General features: G+C 32.4%; 2 protein-coding genes across 2 annotated transcripts in view; one reads left to right on the plus strand and one right to left on the minus strand.

Moving 5' to 3' along the window:
- Positions 1–16,239, plus strand: part of LOC144840514 (uncharacterized) — a 60,812-nt gene extending 44,573 nt beyond the window's left edge. Inside the window, exons 11-43 of the mRNA XM_078696346.1 lie at positions 1,403–1,438; positions 1,632–1,703; positions 2,109–2,219; positions 3,413–3,460; positions 3,658–3,843; positions 4,073–4,126; positions 4,227–4,271; positions 4,466–4,606; positions 4,899–4,940; positions 5,117–5,206; positions 5,390–5,425; positions 5,661–5,696; positions 5,862–5,906; positions 6,317–6,454; positions 6,594–6,815; positions 7,074–7,154; positions 7,279–7,404; positions 7,522–7,593; positions 8,045–8,089; positions 8,311–8,334; positions 8,466–8,516; positions 8,732–8,801; positions 9,136–9,197; positions 9,346–9,435; positions 10,029–10,091; positions 10,183–10,249; positions 10,550–10,650; positions 11,242–11,370; positions 12,553–12,591; positions 13,102–13,188; positions 13,695–13,907; positions 14,474–14,592; positions 14,780–16,239. Of these exons, the coding sequence (XP_078552472.1) occupies positions 1,403–1,438; positions 1,632–1,703; positions 2,109–2,219; positions 3,413–3,460; positions 3,658–3,843; positions 4,073–4,126; positions 4,227–4,271; positions 4,466–4,606; positions 4,899–4,940; positions 5,117–5,206; positions 5,390–5,425; positions 5,661–5,696; positions 5,862–5,906; positions 6,317–6,454; positions 6,594–6,815; positions 7,074–7,154; positions 7,279–7,404; positions 7,522–7,593; positions 8,045–8,089; positions 8,311–8,334; positions 8,466–8,516; positions 8,732–8,801; positions 9,136–9,197; positions 9,346–9,435; positions 10,029–10,091; positions 10,183–10,249; positions 10,550–10,650; positions 11,242–11,370; positions 12,553–12,591; positions 13,102–13,188; positions 13,695–13,907; positions 14,474–14,592; positions 14,780–14,990 (2,952 nt within the window). The 3' untranslated portion in view covers positions 14,991–16,239. The remainder of the gene's footprint in view (positions 1–1,402; positions 1,439–1,631; positions 1,704–2,108; positions 2,220–3,412; positions 3,461–3,657; positions 3,844–4,072; positions 4,127–4,226; positions 4,272–4,465; positions 4,607–4,898; positions 4,941–5,116; positions 5,207–5,389; positions 5,426–5,660; positions 5,697–5,861; positions 5,907–6,316; positions 6,455–6,593; positions 6,816–7,073; positions 7,155–7,278; positions 7,405–7,521; positions 7,594–8,044; positions 8,090–8,310; positions 8,335–8,465; positions 8,517–8,731; positions 8,802–9,135; positions 9,198–9,345; positions 9,436–10,028; positions 10,092–10,182; positions 10,250–10,549; positions 10,651–11,241; positions 11,371–12,552; positions 12,592–13,101; positions 13,189–13,694; positions 13,908–14,473; positions 14,593–14,779) is intronic.
- A 73-nt stretch (positions 16,240–16,312) lies between these two features.
- On the minus strand, positions 16,313–19,099 carry LOC144840578 (caspase-3-like). Its single transcript, XM_078696444.1, has 5 exons — positions 19,003–19,099; positions 18,243–18,558; positions 17,881–18,119; positions 17,669–17,782; positions 16,313–17,388 (listed from the first exon to the last, which is right to left on the minus strand). Exons 2-5 carry the CDS (start codon positions 18,545–18,547, stop codon positions 16,724–16,726), a joined length of 1,323 nt encoding a protein of 440 aa, XP_078552570.1. The 5' UTR covers positions 18,548–18,558; positions 19,003–19,099; the 3' UTR covers positions 16,313–16,723.
- Positions 19,100–19,194: the final 95 nt, after the last annotated feature.

Here is a 19,194-nt window from a genome sequence, read left to right on the forward strand (position 1 = left end):
AAATACAAAGTAAAAAGTGTATACAGTATACCGTTCCTTTGGGAAACTCCTATTAAAGGGACCCTTTTTTATGAAACGAATGAAGGGTAAAATGTTTTTAAAAACTCCTTATTCAGAGGAAAACCCTATTAAGGGGACACTTTATTGGATCCAGAAGCTGCCCCCAAATACGAGTTCTACTCATACACTTATAGTAAATTGATATGTGTTACTGCAACAATTGAATAATGCTGAAAATAACAATATTAACGGCAATTAAATTAACTATTTACAAAACATTTTTTGTCAATTTTTACTAATTGCAACAATTATAAATAATTGTATGAATATCATGTTAATGTTTTTAATGAATAAATTATTAAATAATTACAATCAGTTATTTATAAGGATTTAGATAGAGAGAGGATATGAATGTGTTAAATATATTCAATTTACTGTTTGCGATATCTTGTTTCATTTGTAACGCATTAATGTCTCGCAATCATCCCCAAATGTTATCTTAGATATAGTTAAAATTACATATAGCGCAGAAGGAGCAGCATCCACTGGCCTCGGGCGATGTGATCTACAGTCCCATGCGATATGAAAGTTAATGCCGCAGAATATAAAAAGGAAATCTAATTATAAAAATCGGTATAATTATTAACAAGTGAATTTTAAAACAGTCGACAAGTAGCAACGTATAAGAAAACGTGTTTGGAGGTGATCCTGGTTACTTATGTTTTTGCGAAAACAAAACGAACATGAAATTAAAGCCCTAGTGTAGATGATTATAATTTTTTTAGACTGCAAAATAGTGTGATATTAAGAAAATGAACATTTAGGACTTTTGAAAATTCGTTCATCTTGTAGTAATTGTTTCCCTTTCTACTTGAGAGCTTAGAGGTATTATAGCCTAGTGTGAATTACCCTGCTTTTATTTGACCGGTCATTATACTGCATTTTGGAAAGTCTTTCTACTTATGGCAATATGATGAACAACTATTATAAGAAGTACAGTAGCATGGAGAGTGAGGAGTGTGAAAAGGCTTTAAATGAACTTTTGACTGACTGAAAGAGAGTGAGCGGTGTGAAAATGCTTTAAATGAACTTTAAACTGACTGAAAGAGAGTGAGCGGTGTGAAAATGCTTTAAATGAACTTTAAACTGACTGAAAGAGAGTGAGCAGTGTGAAAAGGCTTTAAATGAACTTTTAACTGACTGAAAGAGAGTGAGCTGTGGGAAAAGGCTTTAAATGAACCGACTAAAAGAGTCTGGATAAAACCCCGAAGAAGTACTGGCATCTATAACCCTTTTAATTAATTTTTTACATTTGTTTAGATAAATACATTTGGCTATATACAATGAGTGTCTAAGAATCATTCTCGGAGATAATTTCAAATTTATTTTTTTTTGTTTTTAGGGAGACCAAGGTGATGAAGGTTCAAGAGGAATACCAGTAAGTGAAAAGAATAAATTAAATTTGTTTTTCTTGCCAAAAAAGCTAAATCCTAATATTTTTTTATTTATAATGTTGTTACCTAATGTTAATGCATTATCAGAATATATTCATATTAAAAAATAATTGATGGTGCGAATAAATTCTGAACTGTGTTTACACAAAGCTATAAGATTATATTCTGTTTTTGTAGGGTCAAGATGGGTCACCTGGTGATCAAGGTATCCCAGGTGTTCAGGGAGAAAGGGGCCAACAAGGAGAAAAGGTATGAATAAATAATTGCTGAAAAAGAGCATTGAGGAATTAATGATTCATTCATTGATTTTGTGAATAATAATTCCATTGTTTTACTGGTAAATTTAACATTTCAAAAGACACACTGTATTTCAACAAATTAAGTCATTGTTAAAAGAAATATTGAAATAGAAAAATATATTGCTTTTGCAAATGATAATATGCATGCATATAACCTAAAATTGAAACATTTAGCAGTATAGTCTGCCATTTAACTACTCATGATTTGTATAAATTGTTGCTTGACTGTTTTTTTTTTTGAGAACCATTTTTTGTTTGTTTTTGTCTTGTTGCCACAGCTGGTGGCGTGTTGTGTTTTTAGAAATGAAATAATAAAAAAAAATTAAAAATTAAAAAATTATATTTCGATATTTAGGGTGATCCAGGCATCGGTATTAAAGGTGAAAGGGGTGATCAAGGCATTCCGGGTGAGGATGGAGATGATGGAGAGGATGGAAACCATGGTATAAAAGGAGAACCAGGCTTGGTAAGTTTTATAACTACAACGACATGCACCACAATTTGTTTAAAGATACTATTTGTAAAAATAATGTTTATATATTATTCATTCCTTGTCATAAATGTACGTTTTAAGGTTAAATATGAGAGACATAAGAGAAACAATGTACTACCTAAGTAGCTAGGCTTAATTTTGTAGGCCTAGCTGGTAAACAGCAGTACCATATGAACATAGGTGTCTTTAATGATTTACATACTGTATATCCAAATAGTGAGTACTGTGAGTGATCTGGCAAGATCAAATCCCTGAATACTTAACCAACAAGGGAGCTGTAAACCATTGCCAAACAGGGTTCACTGCCTATGTGCTATGGTTCTGGGATTAGAGTGAATCTTCTTTGATAATCAATAACAATCATACCATGGTTTTACTTGTCCATGTATCCCCTGTAGTGGATTAATTTAAGCGTGCACTTGTGACTGCATGACATGGACAGGAAAGGAGCATCTAATTTGTAATATCTTGTTTACCTGTATGTTTATTCTACTTCCAATTTAATTAGTATATTTGAAGAAGATACTGGATAAGTTACCTATAACTGACAAATACCCCATACAGTAGGTGTAGGCACAGGTCATCTGAAAGCTCCCTGTGTGAACAAAATCATCCCATTTTCATCTTATAAATAGTAGATGTCTGTATTTTTATGGCAGTAATAATATGATCAAATGTTACTCATCATAGCCTTATAAAATTACATACATTTAATGTTTCAAGGATTCTTAATTAATGTGCGTAGCTTTCATAGGAAGTTGATATGTCTGCCGATTTACATTGTCACTATTTATGCCACTATGTATTCATTTAATCAGCTGTGATTAAAAAAAACAACATTTTGACAAAAAACTATTCCTAAACTAAACGTGAAGTAAGTAAAGTAGTTTCTCTTAGTAACTATAGTATTAGAATTGATTGAAACAAAAGTGTACTTTTAATTATGATGGAAGCTTGTAAACAAATATTATGACCTAAATTTGTATTGAGATCTGTCAGTTCATATTAACATACATAGTTATTATTAAATATCAATTTAATTGATACTATTTAAAAATACAAAAAAAAACCAAGATCAGTCTCAATAATTATTTTTTAATAATTAGGCTGAGGGAAAAAACATTGATTGAGACTTCCTATTCATAAAATTTGTTTTCTTTCCATAGGGAATTTATGACATTGGGTCTGGTGATGAGATGTGGGAAGAGATACAGGTAAAATGTTTAAATTTTCAATATATAAGATGTGTTAGTTCCTGATAAATCATAATATTTATTTAGTTGAATATAGAAATGAGTGTAATTCAAAAATTATTTAAGTGAAAAGTGGTAACATTTTCCTAGATTCTCATGCAATTATTATTCAATTCAGCATTTTTAGAATTATTATATATTTGTTATTTTTACAATAGGGACCAAGAGGCAAACAAGGTCCTAAAGGTGACATGGGTCCACGTGGATTTAACGGATCCACCGGTCCAATGGGCCCACCAGGCCTCCCTGGGCCAGTAGGTCTACCAGGAATCTCTAGTCTAGTGAATGTGAATGCTAGTACAGGCGAAGGCCCACCAGGCCCTGTTGGCCCACAAGGAATGAAGGTATATTGAATCAATGTTGTATACTTTTATAGTATAGAAAAAAAACTGTATATTTAAAATGTAATCAGTGTTTGCGGACAGGCGATTTATAGCTCTTTTAGCTGCAAGATAATGCGTTGGTTCAGGCTAAATAAAAAAGAAAAAAAAATTATGTAAATCAGTTAATTGATTTTGACTATTCTTCCTTGAGTTTAGTTGGCTGTTAATTAAATTGTTATTGTCTTTTAAGGGTGACCAGGGATCCAATGGTGAAACAGGATCTCAGGGACAAAGGGGAGACAAGGTAAACAACTATTAACAACAATTAATTTTAGTAGACCATGTTGCCTAATATTTATTCATCAATCTTATTTATAAACTGTTTTTTTTTTTCATTTTGATAGGGTGATATTGGCCCAACTGGATTTGATGGTGTTCCAGGAAGAAAGGTACCTATATCTTCTTTTATTTCATCTTCATTTTATTCGAACAGTTGGGGAGAAAATGGCAAAAGGCTTCTTACTTTCTAGGAGTTTTATCAGATAATCTATATTGTTTTGACAACTCTTGTAACAAGTGCTGATTATATAGTATAGTCCTTATATTTAAAATTCACTTACATATTCATTCTGTTGTCTTTTAGGGTGATACTGGGGAAGCTGGTATGCCAGGACCAATGGGACCAGGTGGTATACCTGGTATGATTGGACTAGAAGGAATACAAGGACCACCAGGACCACCTGGCCCTCCCGGAATTCTACCAACATGGTTACCAACATTGTTTGTAAGTTGTAGCAGTATTCTATTTTAAATGATGTAAATAATAACATATAGTATTGATCTTTCCAACCATGCTAAACTTCATTCTTTGTATGTACAGTATTTCAAGGAATAACAAGTGTACTGCTGTATGTGTATAAAGCTCTGTCTACACTATAAAACTTTATGTTACAAACAAATGTGATGTCCCCATATATGGACATGATGATGTCATATCTCTACCATATTTGGGCACATCACACTAGTTTGGTAGTGTAGACAAAGTTTAAAAATCATTTCTCATTTTATCTTCACAGGAAGGATCCGGTAGTGGAAGTGGAGAAAATGAAGTTGTTGAGGTAAGAGAATTATAATTGAGTTGCGTGAATTTATCGGTTACATAAGGACAAACAATACAGTAAATCTTGTAGGAAACCAGCTTAAAAACTAGAAATAAACAAACTATTGGAGCATAATAACCAAAACGTCGACAATAGTGTATATATTTTTTAACCAAAAATCACTTTATTTTCAGCCAATCCCTGGACCTGTAGGCCCTCCAGGAAGGGACGGACAAAAGGGTGAAAAGGGCTCTATTGGTGATCTAGGACCTGTTGGACAATATGTGAGTTGCCTCTTTTTAAAATGTGTTATATTCATGAACATATGTTGATGTCACCAGGGAAGAGTGAAATTACATTTAAGTCCATTCTTCCCTAATGTCACCTTGTATTTTGAACCTATGTACAATTAAAAAATAAACTATTATACTGATTTGATTATGATTTTTTGTTGTTTTTGTTTCCAGGGTTTACCAGGAACCCCAGGAGACCGTGGAGAAAAGGTGATTCAACAATTTTTTCAGAACCCTCACCTGTTTGGTGTGAAAAGAGCAACGTCCTGTGTCTTAACCTGTTTAATTAAACATTATTGCCCCCTCATTGTAATTGTATATATCAAGAACTAATGATGTTTTATACAAAATAGTATATGACCCAATCTTTGAACAGATTTCATCTTTAGCTACCTCATTATTATTATATTCTTTAGTTCTTTAACACAACATTTTTTATTTGTAGGGTTACCATGGACCATCAGGATTACCTGGACAACAGGTAAATGGCACTTAATTGCTACTAAATTACTTTCTATAGGAAATATATAATAGACATTAATAAGCAATTTATAATAAGCAATGTTTGCAAGAGGAAATATTTTCTGTAGTAAAGTAAACAATAAAAAAGACGGGTTAATGTCTGTTTTGCTTATCTGCTCTTTAGGGCACACGTGGCTTCCCTGGAGTACCTGGACTAGAAGGAGTCAAGGTAAAAATATCTTCTATTTTAATTTTAACTTATCCTTCCTCAACATTTTTTTACTTTCATATATTTTATAACACACAGCCTTGTAAATTGATTGGTTAAATATGTATTGTGTTCAGAAGTTTACTTTACATCAAACAGATATTTGATGGTGGTATTGAATGATAAAATTATGACACAACTCGTACAAATATTAGGTGTTTATGAATGGTGATAATGTGTCCTAATACCCAGTCCAAATTGTTAACAACAAATAGGTTAACACATGGTTGTTCCAGTTGCCTATTCTTTAAAATTTAATGCTGTATTCTGGATGGTTTCTGTCAAAACTAGATTAAGATAAATTTGTTATTTTTAATACACTAGAAAATAAGTTGAAAATAATTCTATCTAATTGCATCTTTTCATTGTAGGGTGATAAAGGAGACTTTGTTAAGGGTGATGTGGGACCAATAGGGGCAATTGGACCAAAAGGTGATATGGGACCACAGGGCATACCCGGACTGCCAGGACCACCAGGAATAGCACCTACAAATTCAGGCATATTTGAGGTAATATATGAGTATTATTATATACAGTAATAAGGCAAAAAAGGTGACTACACTAACCAAAAAAAATTGTACAATTGTGGTCTGTATTGTGTATTAAAATGTTAGGCCTATTGGAAATTGTCTGTCTTGTTTTTTCCAGGGCTCAGGATTAATCGGCGAACCAGGAGAGAAGGGAGAGAAAGGTGAAGTAGGTCTACTTGGACCTTCCGGACCATCAGGTGAACAGGGAATACGAGGAGAGAAAGGTCAAAAGGGAGATGGTGGCCTAAATGGTGTACCTGGATACAAAGGACCACCAGGTAATCCTGGTGATGAAGGCCCTCAAGGTATCAAAGGACTGGATGGTACACCTGGACAACAGGTAGGAATGTTGTGATTGATCTTGATATGATTTTGTTAAATACTAACATCTACAACATGGTCAGTTACAGCTAAATACAGTAGAACTCCTCATTTTATGCACCTATTTTTGGGTCACAACGGTGTACCTTTGATTAAGATTCTATTATAGTCTTTAATACAGGAATACAGGTAACAATTTATGTCAATCAACAGCTATTAAACTGATAGATATGATACAAATATATTGCATCTTAGTTTTTGTATTTTCTTTTTCTAGGGAGGAAAGGGTGACAAAGGAACAAAAGGTAATGATGGTGAGGATGGCAAAGATGGTATCCATGGATCACATGGTCAAAAGGTAACGGAATATATTTTATTTGCTGATAAGCTTGGTCAGCCCAAATATTTGTGAACACATGTCTTCAGAGCAGCTTTCCCACTGTCTTTACTGGACATTATTTGTATTTTTTTTCTTTTCTAAGGGTGAAAAGGGTGAATCATACATTCCAGAAGATGGAGAGCTTGTGAAGTTAAAGGGAGACAGAGGAGATGCTGGACGTCGTGGAAAGAAAGGAGAAAAAGGTCATTTTGGTATCCCAGGTCGACCGGTGAGTTTACTTAAGATTGTATTAATTGTATTTTAACACATGATTAGCACAAATGTAACAGTATTCATAAAAACTGAACATATAGTGAGAAATTTGTATTGTATATTATAATTCCAGGGTCGACCTGGAGCCTTGGGACCAGCTGGTGCTCCAGGACAGAGGGGACCTATGGGTAGGCCTGGACCAACAGTAAGTGATTGATTTATTGTAATATGTGCATGCCACTTTCATTATGACTAAAAGTTATCAAAACAAAAGCATTGCACTGTGAATTTACCTGAAATTCTTGCATGGATAAAAAGCATGCTTTTTTTAAAATATTTTTATTATCTACTTATGATTTGTATATTTTGCTTGCCTACCAATAAAATAAATGATTTGTATATTTGCTTGCCTACCAATGAAATAAATGATTTGTATATTTGCTTGCCTACAATCAAATAAAAGCTGATCATTCAACAGGTGCAAAGAATGAAATCTGACTACCTCAGTCATTTTCCAAGCAGTTCAAACTTGGTATTTTTTTTATGACAATCTGGTCAGCACTGTGATGATAACATTGTGCCTTTGATTGAAATTATTTTCATCACTAATTGCATGATTGCATGTGGTCAATATTTGCATGATTTATTTTACCCAGGGTTATGTAGGACAGAAAGGCATTGTGGGTCCAAAAGGTGACAAAGTAAGTATGCATGTACACATTTTAATATTTAATATTCCTTCTTTTGCTTTTAATCTTGCCACTGTGATTTGACTTCTTTAAGTTCAATTTTGACTTTTCATAATTAGCATTTTTATGTTAGAAAAGAGATTGTATTTTTCTTCTTTTTGTTGAGATTTTAGGTGAATTATACATAGCATAATTATTAGTAATTATAATATCAATATTTGTTTTCTTTCCAGGGTGTAGGTATTCAAGGGCCACAGGTAAATAATTAATTTTAATTATATTAAAATATTTAAATCTTATATTAAAATATTTAAATCTTATTTCTGGACTGGAACAATTGCATTGATTCCTTTATAAATGTTGACATTGATTTTGTTGCTTATTTTAGGGTGATCGTGGTTTTCAAGGTGTTAAAGGTGAACCAGGTGAAATCATAAAGGTACATTGATTTAATAAATTTATCTCCAAAATGTACTCAAAGTACAGCATTATATAGTTAAAGCAGTATGTTAATCCAATATATTGAAATAGAAACAGTGTTTGAGAAAGAGTGTCTGTCCGTGATTGGTCTTTTACAGGAATAATGTAATCCCGTAAATGATATGAAGGGTATGCCATATTATTTAAATAGAAAAATTTGTCTTTGTTTTGTAGGATAAATATAACTATGGAACCGAAGGCCCTAAGGGATCAATGGGCATTCCAGGAAGGCCAGGTCGACGAGGTGAGTATCAAAACGGGCCGTTTTCAAATGTAGTTTAAAAACTTGTACAATTCCTGTCACTGAGATAGCAACAGACAAACACTATAGATATTGTTATGTTATATAATATATATATATATAAAAGTGTTGGTATGTATACAAAATAAAGTTGCAATTTAGGAGCTTCCATATATTAATTTTAAAGAAAACCATCGTCTGCAACCAAATCACTGTAGCTTATAATTTTGCAACTAACTCTATGCAAATAAAAATAAAATAGTTCTCAGTGTCAACAGCTTGTCTCTTTTCATGTAAATAAGGATGCTTAATTAATCATTATTAATTATATTTCTAGGTCTAACTGGAGTTCCAGGTGTGCCTGGTCTCCAAGGAGTTAGGGGGCTTAAAGGAGACCGAGTAAGTATATAGCACGCCTCTTTTCCTTGTTGAAATTATGTATTTTAATGTTCGTTATTTTCAATGTTATTTTGGAATTTTGTTACACTACTAAATATGTACAGAACAAACAAACAAAATGATTATCTATGAATATTCTCTATGATAGGGATTTGATGGTCGTAATGGAGTCGACGGAGATAACGGTCAGAAAGGTAACAGAGGAGAGAAAGGTGACCACGGCAATCCAGGTTCTAAGGTATAAATTAATATAATATGCTGGCATATATCTACATACATTTAAATCACAACTTGTTAGTATTTATATAACCGAGACACATTATGAGTTGAAAATGAGTATAGTGAGTGGCCAAGTGGTTAAGACAATGGAATCGTAATTACGTAGCCATAACATCGACAAGGGTTCAAGGCTCACTTGCTCTATGTTTTGTCCAGTGTACACATCTAGCTCATGTGCATTTAGTACATCTTTCAAGACGTGTAAGGGGTTACCCTGGTGTACTAGTACACACACAGCCACAGTCACTGATCATGACTGGGCCCTCTGAGAGGCCAGTCTTTGACTGAAGATGTCACCCAGTATAAATAATAAATTTTTTTTTAAATACTTATGGCGTGTATACATTTATACCATGTATGATTTATGAACTTATGGTTAAAGAAACATGCTGTTGTACAGTATCTTGTGTTACTGTATCTAAATACATGGTAACAACAGTGGGAGAAGACTGTATTTTTAGACGTAGCTTTGTAACAAGAACTTTAAAAAAAATAAGTATAGTACTCGCCATGCAAACCTCCAAAAATGTTTTTAATTGTTTCTGTTCACAGGGTGAGCCTGGCATTACAGTAAGTCCTGACGGCAGTACAGTGCAAGGTCCACCTGGTCCACCTGTAAGTTTTATTCATCATTTTATTTAATTAGATGTACTGTATTCTAAATCATGAATGTTATAAAAAACTGTCAATATAAACTGTTTTTCAGGGTCCCCCAGGTGTTGGCAGACCAGGCCCACCTGGTCCTCCTGGCCAATCAAATCCAAGTGAGAAAGGTATGTGATATATGTATTCTGTATTAATTGTGTAATTACATATAATATATCATTCACAAGTAGTTAAATTATTATGTGTAAGTAATTTTAAAAGTAAAATGAAAAAATTTAATTCAATAAAAAAAACAAACCCAAAAGACATTTTCTGTTGCTGTACCCAAAATATGGAATAATCTATACAAACAAATTGGATAATTTCGGACAGCTTATTGATATAAAGCACCATTATGTTGTTGTAATTTTATGGAGAAATACAAGTTTGAAAAACAAAGGCTAACTATCATGTTGATATGATTTCAGGATCCAAAGGAGATTCTGGGTTACCAGGACAAACAGGCCAAAGAGGCCCAGTAGGCCCACCTGGAATATCACAAAATGGTGGAAACAGTGGCTACTCCGGGGTATGTTAATATAGATTGAAAATATAGATTGAAAATATAGATATCAAAGTAGAATACATGTTCTCCATTCCATAAATTAAAAGCATTTATTTTCATTCATAATTGTATGTTCTCATTATTTTTTTTTTTTCAATTTGTTTTATATATATAAATGTTTGGGAATATGTTTGTAATTGTAGTTTTGCGTCAGGGAGTTGAGTAATTAGATGTTTTGCCCTACTCTGACGTAATTTGTACTTTATACTAAGTACATTTTGAGAATACTTGCGAACATACAATCCTGTTGATGCAGTACCCGCTGCTTACTTGGGCTCGAATCTAACCACTAGCCATCAGCGCAAGCTCGGTGGTCTTCTAGAGGTATGAACGCCAGCTAGTATTCTCAAAATGTACTTAGTACAAAGTACAAATTACGTCAAAGTAGGGCAAAACATCTAATATATGTTTATGATCAATATTTCAATGTTTATACAATTGACATCCTTAAAATGATGTGAGGGTGAAAGAGTTGTATATTTTTCACTCCTTATTTCACTCCTATATATTTTTTATCAAATATTGGTATCACATTTCCTATTGTATATCCTGTAGGCATTAGTACTATCATCAGAAAAAGATATGATGGATATTGGTAGGGAAGCACCAATTGGCACATTTGTTTTCCTTGACGGCCAACAGCAATTGTTTATACGAGTGATTGGAGGTTGGCAGGAGATTCAGGTATGTATCCAAGTTTACGGTTATGATCTGGTCTATTATCACACACCAGCGGATTCAACTCCTGGTTTTTAATTCTGCAGTCTCTTGACAACCAATGATGGCAGCCATGTTCTGTCACTCTTTTTTTATCTTTTAAATTTTAACCTGCATATCAAACTGGTTAGTTGTCGTATGCATTGATTTCAGTCCTAATATTGGTTAGCGGATCGTTGCTTCTGTAGCTGAGAGGTTTATACAATGTCAAATAATGTTTTTCAAGCTAGAAAAAAACTTCAAAATGTGCCAGTCAATGAATACTCTGGTGTGAGATGTACCTGGATTAGCATGCTTATTTAGTATGGTTATAATATTCATATATTTTGTATATACTTATACTTGTGATGATCTGACAAACATATTTCTTTTTTAACAATGTATATGTGTTTATATAATATGGCGTAGTATTTGTAATAACAAGTCTGTTATAATATTAATAGTCGTAATATTTTAATCCACTTAACAATTTAGTAGTGTTGATTTGAAAAGCAATAAGCAATATAAAATCCTCTACATCATCACCAACTCTCCAGAACTGAAACTTCATTGAAAACGGAAAACATCAGAATTTTCCTTGTATTCTCATTCTCGTACTCTTATGCATTCTGAAAACAGACGTTCTAGAGACAATTTTGACCCAGCTCGTAGTATTCAGGTTGCACTATAAAGCTACACTATCAAACTAGTTTGACAAAAAAAAGTGTGATGTGCCAAAATATGGTAGTGATATGCTCAAGTATGGTAGTGATATGACATCATCATGTCCATATATGGGTACATCACATGTTTTGTCACATAAAGTTTGATAGTGTAGACAGGGCTCGTTCTATACAGTGCACTCTGTCGTAGTTTTTAGAAGGTCCTCCCTCTTGAATTTCTTACAAAATTCTCTGTGTAATCCCCCAGCTTTGACATGCTCTGTTTATTAAATCCACTTTTCAAATGAAACTGGCTACAAAAATAACTTAAACCTACTTTTATCTATCTATATTTGTGTATTTACCACTATACAATTTGTAGCGCGTTATAAGTAGAATCGATTCTGAATTACGATGCTTATTAATATATTGTGACCTAGCTTTATCATAACTTAATCATAACTACGTAGTGTAGGTCTGAACATGCCCTAAAAATTGTTTTTTCCAGCTTGGTGTTATATTACCTCTGCTTCCAGATCCAACAACTGTAAGTATTTAATAACTACAAACCTAAATTTTATATTATAAAAACTAACGTAACAATTGTCTACTAATTTATGAGTTAAATGTTTTCATATAATTTTAAATGTGTCTATAGCACGTATTTATATCTACATTATATCTGCCAATGTAGTAGTTCTAAAATATAGATTAAGAGAGGATTCTATAGAATAATTCTAGTATGTTAATAATTCTAGTAATGGGCTTATGGTGGCTTATAACAAAATAGCTGACATACTACTACTGTACTTATATTGGAAATTTCTTGTGTGCCTGTTACTGTGCATATCATACTGAGCAATCATACTTCAATATATGATAAATTATGAATTAAAAACCGTAATCATTGGAAGAGTAGAATCTGAACACTGGAATTAAATATGTGCAAACTGTCATCATCAAAATCATTGTACTACTTGATAGCATATTGAGAGCACCAATTATATGTATAATAGTATGGCATTAGAGACTAATAACCTACCATTTGAATGTTTAGGCACCACCCAGACAGATAGAACCTACTGATTCAGGAGTACAACCAACAATAGGAGATGTGTTACAAGCTGATGACGGTGATGAAATGGTAGGTTTGTTTTAGCAGTTTTGTAAAATAATGGATTTTCCCTATAGGTCAAAAGACAAACTTCTAACAAAGTTCAACTTTGTGAAGTTTGTTTGATCAACCATACATGCAGGATCCATGATCTCCAGAGGCTAATTGCTAAAAATGGTTGAAATCCTATCTTGTGTCTGAATCTAATTTTCTGACATGTTTTGAATAAGCTATGTACAGTATATGGCTATTCTCCATATCCAAATTCTGACAATTGATTCTACATACATGGTGCTAAGTTGAATTTACACTTTCTTTACACTCTCTGTATAGCAAGTTCTTTTTCATGTAAAATAAACTATATACAGTACCCCAGTTTAGCCAAAGAGAAGAAAAAAGTTGATATCAAACCCAGTCGCTGTAGCATAGTCCAATTTAGCAGAAGACTTTGCTGAATTATTTGTTTTTGTCAACTATTTTCAGTCTTTCAGAAAATTTATTTCTTATCTTTGTTTCATGTTTATTGCTTCTTTTAGTTATACATGTATGCGTTGAACGAACCATTGGACGCCTTTCAATACAGTTCCAGCAGTATGGGTGGCATAAGCAGAGTAGATTATAAATGTTACAAAGAAGCTCAGCGGATGGGCTTGAAGGGCACATTCCGAGCTTTCCTTTCATCTGATTTACAAGACTTACGATCAATAGTCCGAAGGAATGATCGCACATTACCAGTTGTTAATTCAAAGGTTGGTAAATCCACTGGTCCTCTTTCACTTCCAGTTCTGTGCAATTACTTGGCTTATGAAAGCAACAGTACAGTATAATTAAATGTGTTAATTGCATTTCATTATCATATTATTTCCTTTTATTATTTTATCTTCTATTATTATACCATTGCACACAAACTTATCAGGCCAGCAGTATTCAGTGGTGTAATGGCTATGAGCACTCACTGGCTAAACCCAGAGGCCCTGGAAGAAAACAGGCATTAAAATACAGTACTGTACAGTATGTCGAAAAAGGCTAAAAAATTCCTGAAGCCTTTACTGTTGGAGTTCCTAAGCCAGGGGCCTCTGCGTTACATCACTGGCTATATTTTTCTTTACTGTGCGTAACTTATTATGATAATTATAATTAAGTCACAATAGTTAATATGAATGGACCTACTTCCTCAAATAAGCAAGATGCATACTACACTATCTACATAAACATAATGAAAGCCTTGTAAAAATCAGAAAATTCACAACTCTAACCACTCTCTACTCTATATAAATATACTTTTTATGATTTTAATATTCTTTGTGACTTACAGAAAGAAATTCTCTTTAAAAAATGGGATGATATGTTTAATGGCACAGAAGCCACATTTAATAGCAGAGTTCATATATATTCATTCAATGGAAAAGATGTAATGTCAGATGAATCCACGTGGTAAGTATCTGCAGTTCAACAAATATATTACAACCTAAACATTACTTTCATTTGTATGTGTTACATAGGACAATTATGCCATCAGGCCATTGACCTATAAATTACTGTAATCTCGACATGGTAAAATTTGCAATATGTCATCATGTCAATAATTTCCATGTTAATTTTATCAATTTATTCTCCATAGGCCTGAGAAATATGTATGGCATGGATCTTTTAGTGACGGAAGTAGAAATGAACAGCATTATTGTAACCAATGGGTAGCTTCAGATCCAACAGCGATGGGTCAAGCAAGTTCATTGACCCAGCATAAACTATTAGGTCAAAGACGTCATTCCTGTCAAAGCAAATTGGTTGTTCTATGTGTACAAAATGCTCAGCTGAATGTTAGAAAATAATTTATTTTTATATATTTTTTGTGAATATTTTTTGTATCGATATATGCCTTCTCTTTTTAATCTGTATGAAAGTTTTACAATATAAATTCCACATTGATCAAGAGAGTGAAGCCTGTCTGAACAAATGATTTAAATTACAGGCCTAAAAAACCAATTTTGAAAGGGGTGTTTTTTATTGTCAAAAAGGAAAGAATAGGCAAATGCTGAATTTATCAACATCTTTAAAACTTTTGTTTTTTACTTTTGTTATTGTTATATGTGCCAAAATGTTTTTCTTTTCTTACACAATTCTCTTTGCTTTTGTAATGTGGATAGGTCTTTCATCTTTCACAAACAATTGTGTGACAGATTTAATGTTTTTGATTTAACATGTTCTATCAATTTAATTTTGTTCATCTGTAATTTATGCTAATTTTTATGCATGTATAGATTAAAATCTCATTTTATAAAACTTTATACACGAAAACTATGCAATTTTGTTATATAACTCAACTATAATATATGTACTTAAGGTGAAGTCCATGTTAAATTTTTATAGTAGAAGATGCCGTTTTTTATAACATTTTTAATAAGCAAATTAGGATAGGTTTTAATTAGACTTACATTTACATATGACAATAATTATCGAGCTTGAAAGTGGGGTCATTCTTATAAACATTTTTTTTTTCAAATTGGCTACAATGAATTTCAGGTGAGGTTTGCTATGGCTACTCTATCCTCCATTTCCAAAGTCAGTGGAATAATTGATTTAGGAATATTTAATAATTATCATCATTATTGAATTTATTACAGTAGCATTGTTCCGGAATAGAAACCACTGGAGTCTAGATATTATTACAGTATTCTTTTACCTTTTATTTTTGTACTATACACATTTTATAAACTGTACATTTGACATTTTGCTGCAACATATATGTAGATGCGTTATTAAATATTTTTATGATGTCCAGATATGAATTCAGCTAAGCTCAATTTCACTGCATGCTTTTTTTCTGTTATAAAATGTAAAAATTGTAAACAAAATATAATTATTTTTACATTTTTTAGGAAAATGTCTTGTACTGTACGTCATGGTAAAAATAAGGTAATTTTTTTATGACAGCTTAAAGAGTATTTTAGTTTAGAATTTATTGAAGGGATATCATATTTATTTACCATCTGTACAGGGTTTATTATAGAAAACATTTGGTTCAGTTCCAATCAATGTATTTTGATTTCATATTTATTGCTAAATAAAGTGTAAATTGTAGTCGTGTATATACACATTATTTGTTACACAAAACCTGTATATCTCTAAGTTAATAACTAATGCTACGTACAATCATCTCATGAGCTATATTTTATAGCTGTATTAAGGCCTACCCTAACCTTAAAATTCACTGTAAAATCAGAATTAATATTACAAAAATACTACATTTAAAATACTACTGTATTATAAAATACAATTATTAATTATTATTTTACACAAAATATATTTAAGTAAAACTGGATTTTACATCCTATGACCTGAGATGTAGGAATGTTTTACAAAAATGTACAATGGAATGGTATCAATAATATGAAGTTTTGATCAGGCCTAAAAGTATAAATAAAAATAGTATTTAAAATTGACAATTTACAGTATCTTAAAAAATAATAGAAAAGTACTGTATACAATATTATAATTTTATCATATATGTATACAGAATAGAGCAAATCATGAAACATGTTTTATGCACTTCATAGTCAAAATCTTAATTAAAATACAGACGTTTTCTGAGACTAAATTGAATGTCTGGGGTTTGTCCAAGACATCCTTCAAATTCCTCTTCACAGACTTTCCTGGTAACAATAGTCAGCATACTTAGTATATCTAATTCTTTATAGTGCTTTGTCAAGACCTCTGTTAAATGTTTGATATAGACAGAGCCAGAAGAAGTAAGTTTTGATTTTTTACCTGGAGAAGTAGAGTAGGCAAAAAGAAAATCTGCCTTGTTAGTAATAGACCCCTCACCTTTGCCTGCATTACCATCACCATTTGATTGATGACTATTATAATTAGAATTATCACTACTAACACTACCAAAGGCGTTTCTAATTATGTCAAAATCAATTTTGGGTTCATAGGAATCACCCCGACATGTCTCAATGAAAAAAACCTTTGGTTTATATGCAAGGGCTGGGCATTTGGCAGAATTTAACGATTCAGCAATTTCCTCTATCTTGACCTTTTTCCCATCAACCCCAGTTACATAACCATTATTACCATGAGACATTATACAACAGACAAAACAATCGATGGAAACATCATCATTCTTGGGTCTTGCTTCAGCAACTACTTTCTTGATTTTCTCGCTGCTTAAGTTTTTTTCCACTGTGACAACAAACTTCATCCTTTCAAATAGAGTTTTTAGCCTCCCTGTAAAACAAACGTAATGAAGGAAAATACAAATTGGTTTGTTTGGGCCAAAATATTCTGACCACTCTTAACTATTATTTATGTTGCACTGCTTATTTTAAATCGAGATATGAGAAAGAATTAGAAACAACATATAGAGATTTCTCAAAGGGATCAACTTACAAATTATTTGCATTTTATTTCTATCTAATAGCTTATGTTGGTAACGCATGTATTTACAGTATTACAGAAAAAGAATTTAGATGGAAAGTAGTAGCACATAGAACACTCTTGTGTATACCTGGGTCCTCTTCAGAGCCTGTGCGTGTTTCAGGAATGCCACCTTCAAAGTCAATGTTGTTTATGATGATGCATTGTCCACGTGGATTGTTTTCCATACTGTAGCGCTGACCCTCTAGAATTAAAATTAAAAATATACCAGCTACTTGGAACAGTTTTTTTTTTTAAAGGTTTGTATACTAATATAATATAACAACATACTTGAAATATTACCTTGCTCATACTCTTGTACTTCACGTTCTATGCCTTTTATTCCAATCGCATTGGCAATTAATCTCAAGAAATCTACATTTCCAGGCCCTATTTTTTCATTATCTTCCAATGCTTGCATCACTTGAATTGGATAACTTAGTTCTTCCTGTTTTACTTTCGCAATAACAGCCAGCACTAGATGGTTTAGTTGGTCAAATTCGCTGTCCTTTATCAAATCTGAGCACCTCAACACCATTCTCCTAAACATATATTGTTTTTGTTTAATTATGTAGTGCTACTGTAAATTGATCACTAAAATTATTTAAAAAACCCTTCCTTTACAAATTTAAGTGTAGGTCTATTGTTATAAAATTAAAACACACCTGTATGATGGTATACTCTTCTTATTCAGTGGTATTTGTCCAACCTCCTTATCCAAAATTGCTATTAAGTTATCCTTTCTTAATAGAATCAACAGCTCCTTAAGTAGTGTAAAATTGGTATTAGAAATATGCAATCTGTCGTGTAACATGTCAAAGATTTGAAAACAATACTTGCAATCATTCAGTTTGCCAAGTGGAAGGTCGAACTCTGGATCGCTACACAAGTACTTTAACTTATGTTTATCATTGTTGTCAAGTTCTTTAGCGATGTTGATGAACAGAAGTGTAGGCTTTTCAGAGGTCATTGCTGAATCACCTAAAATTAATCCGAAAACAAAAACTCGCTAACAAAATAATTCACATGAAATGAATGGTTAGGTTTTCTTACAAAATATGAATTGAATTGAACTACTTGGACCTTTTGATGGTGTTAGATACTTTGCATGTAATCAAACAAGAATGCAATTTTAAGGAAGCCACATAAAATGTTTTAAGATTAAGATTTAAGATCATTTTCGTACAATATGTTCAATTTTGTAGGCAAATAATTTGCCCTGAATGTTTCCTTTTCCGGACATTATGAAACCAGTACTAAATTGTACCAGGGTCTTTTCTAGTGGCTAAGCCTAGGCTTAAATATTCGTAGGTCACCGTCCCTCAGGGCCTCTAGTAGTATTTAATTAAGGCCTTTTTAAATTAAAATTAAATTATTGACCAATGGATCATCACCAACATAGATTTGAAGTTCTATTGTTCTTACCGTACAAGTATCTACCAGTAAATAATAAATAACAAACTTGGAATACGCCAATTTAACCAAAGAGTTTACTGTTATAAATATATAAACTCTTTGAATCATACTCGTCTGGAAATTCCAAAATATTGGGCGTGTGAGGGTAACTTGAGGGCGCTATGACTATGAGTGATATCATACATGTTACTCTCATTAGGC

Source organism: Antedon bifida, chromosome 1 (assembly GCF_963402885.1).
Source record: "Antedon bifida chromosome 1, ecAntBifi1.1, whole genome shotgun sequence".
NCBI lineage: Eukaryota > Metazoa > Echinodermata > Crinoidea > Comatulida > Antedonidae > Antedon > Antedon bifida.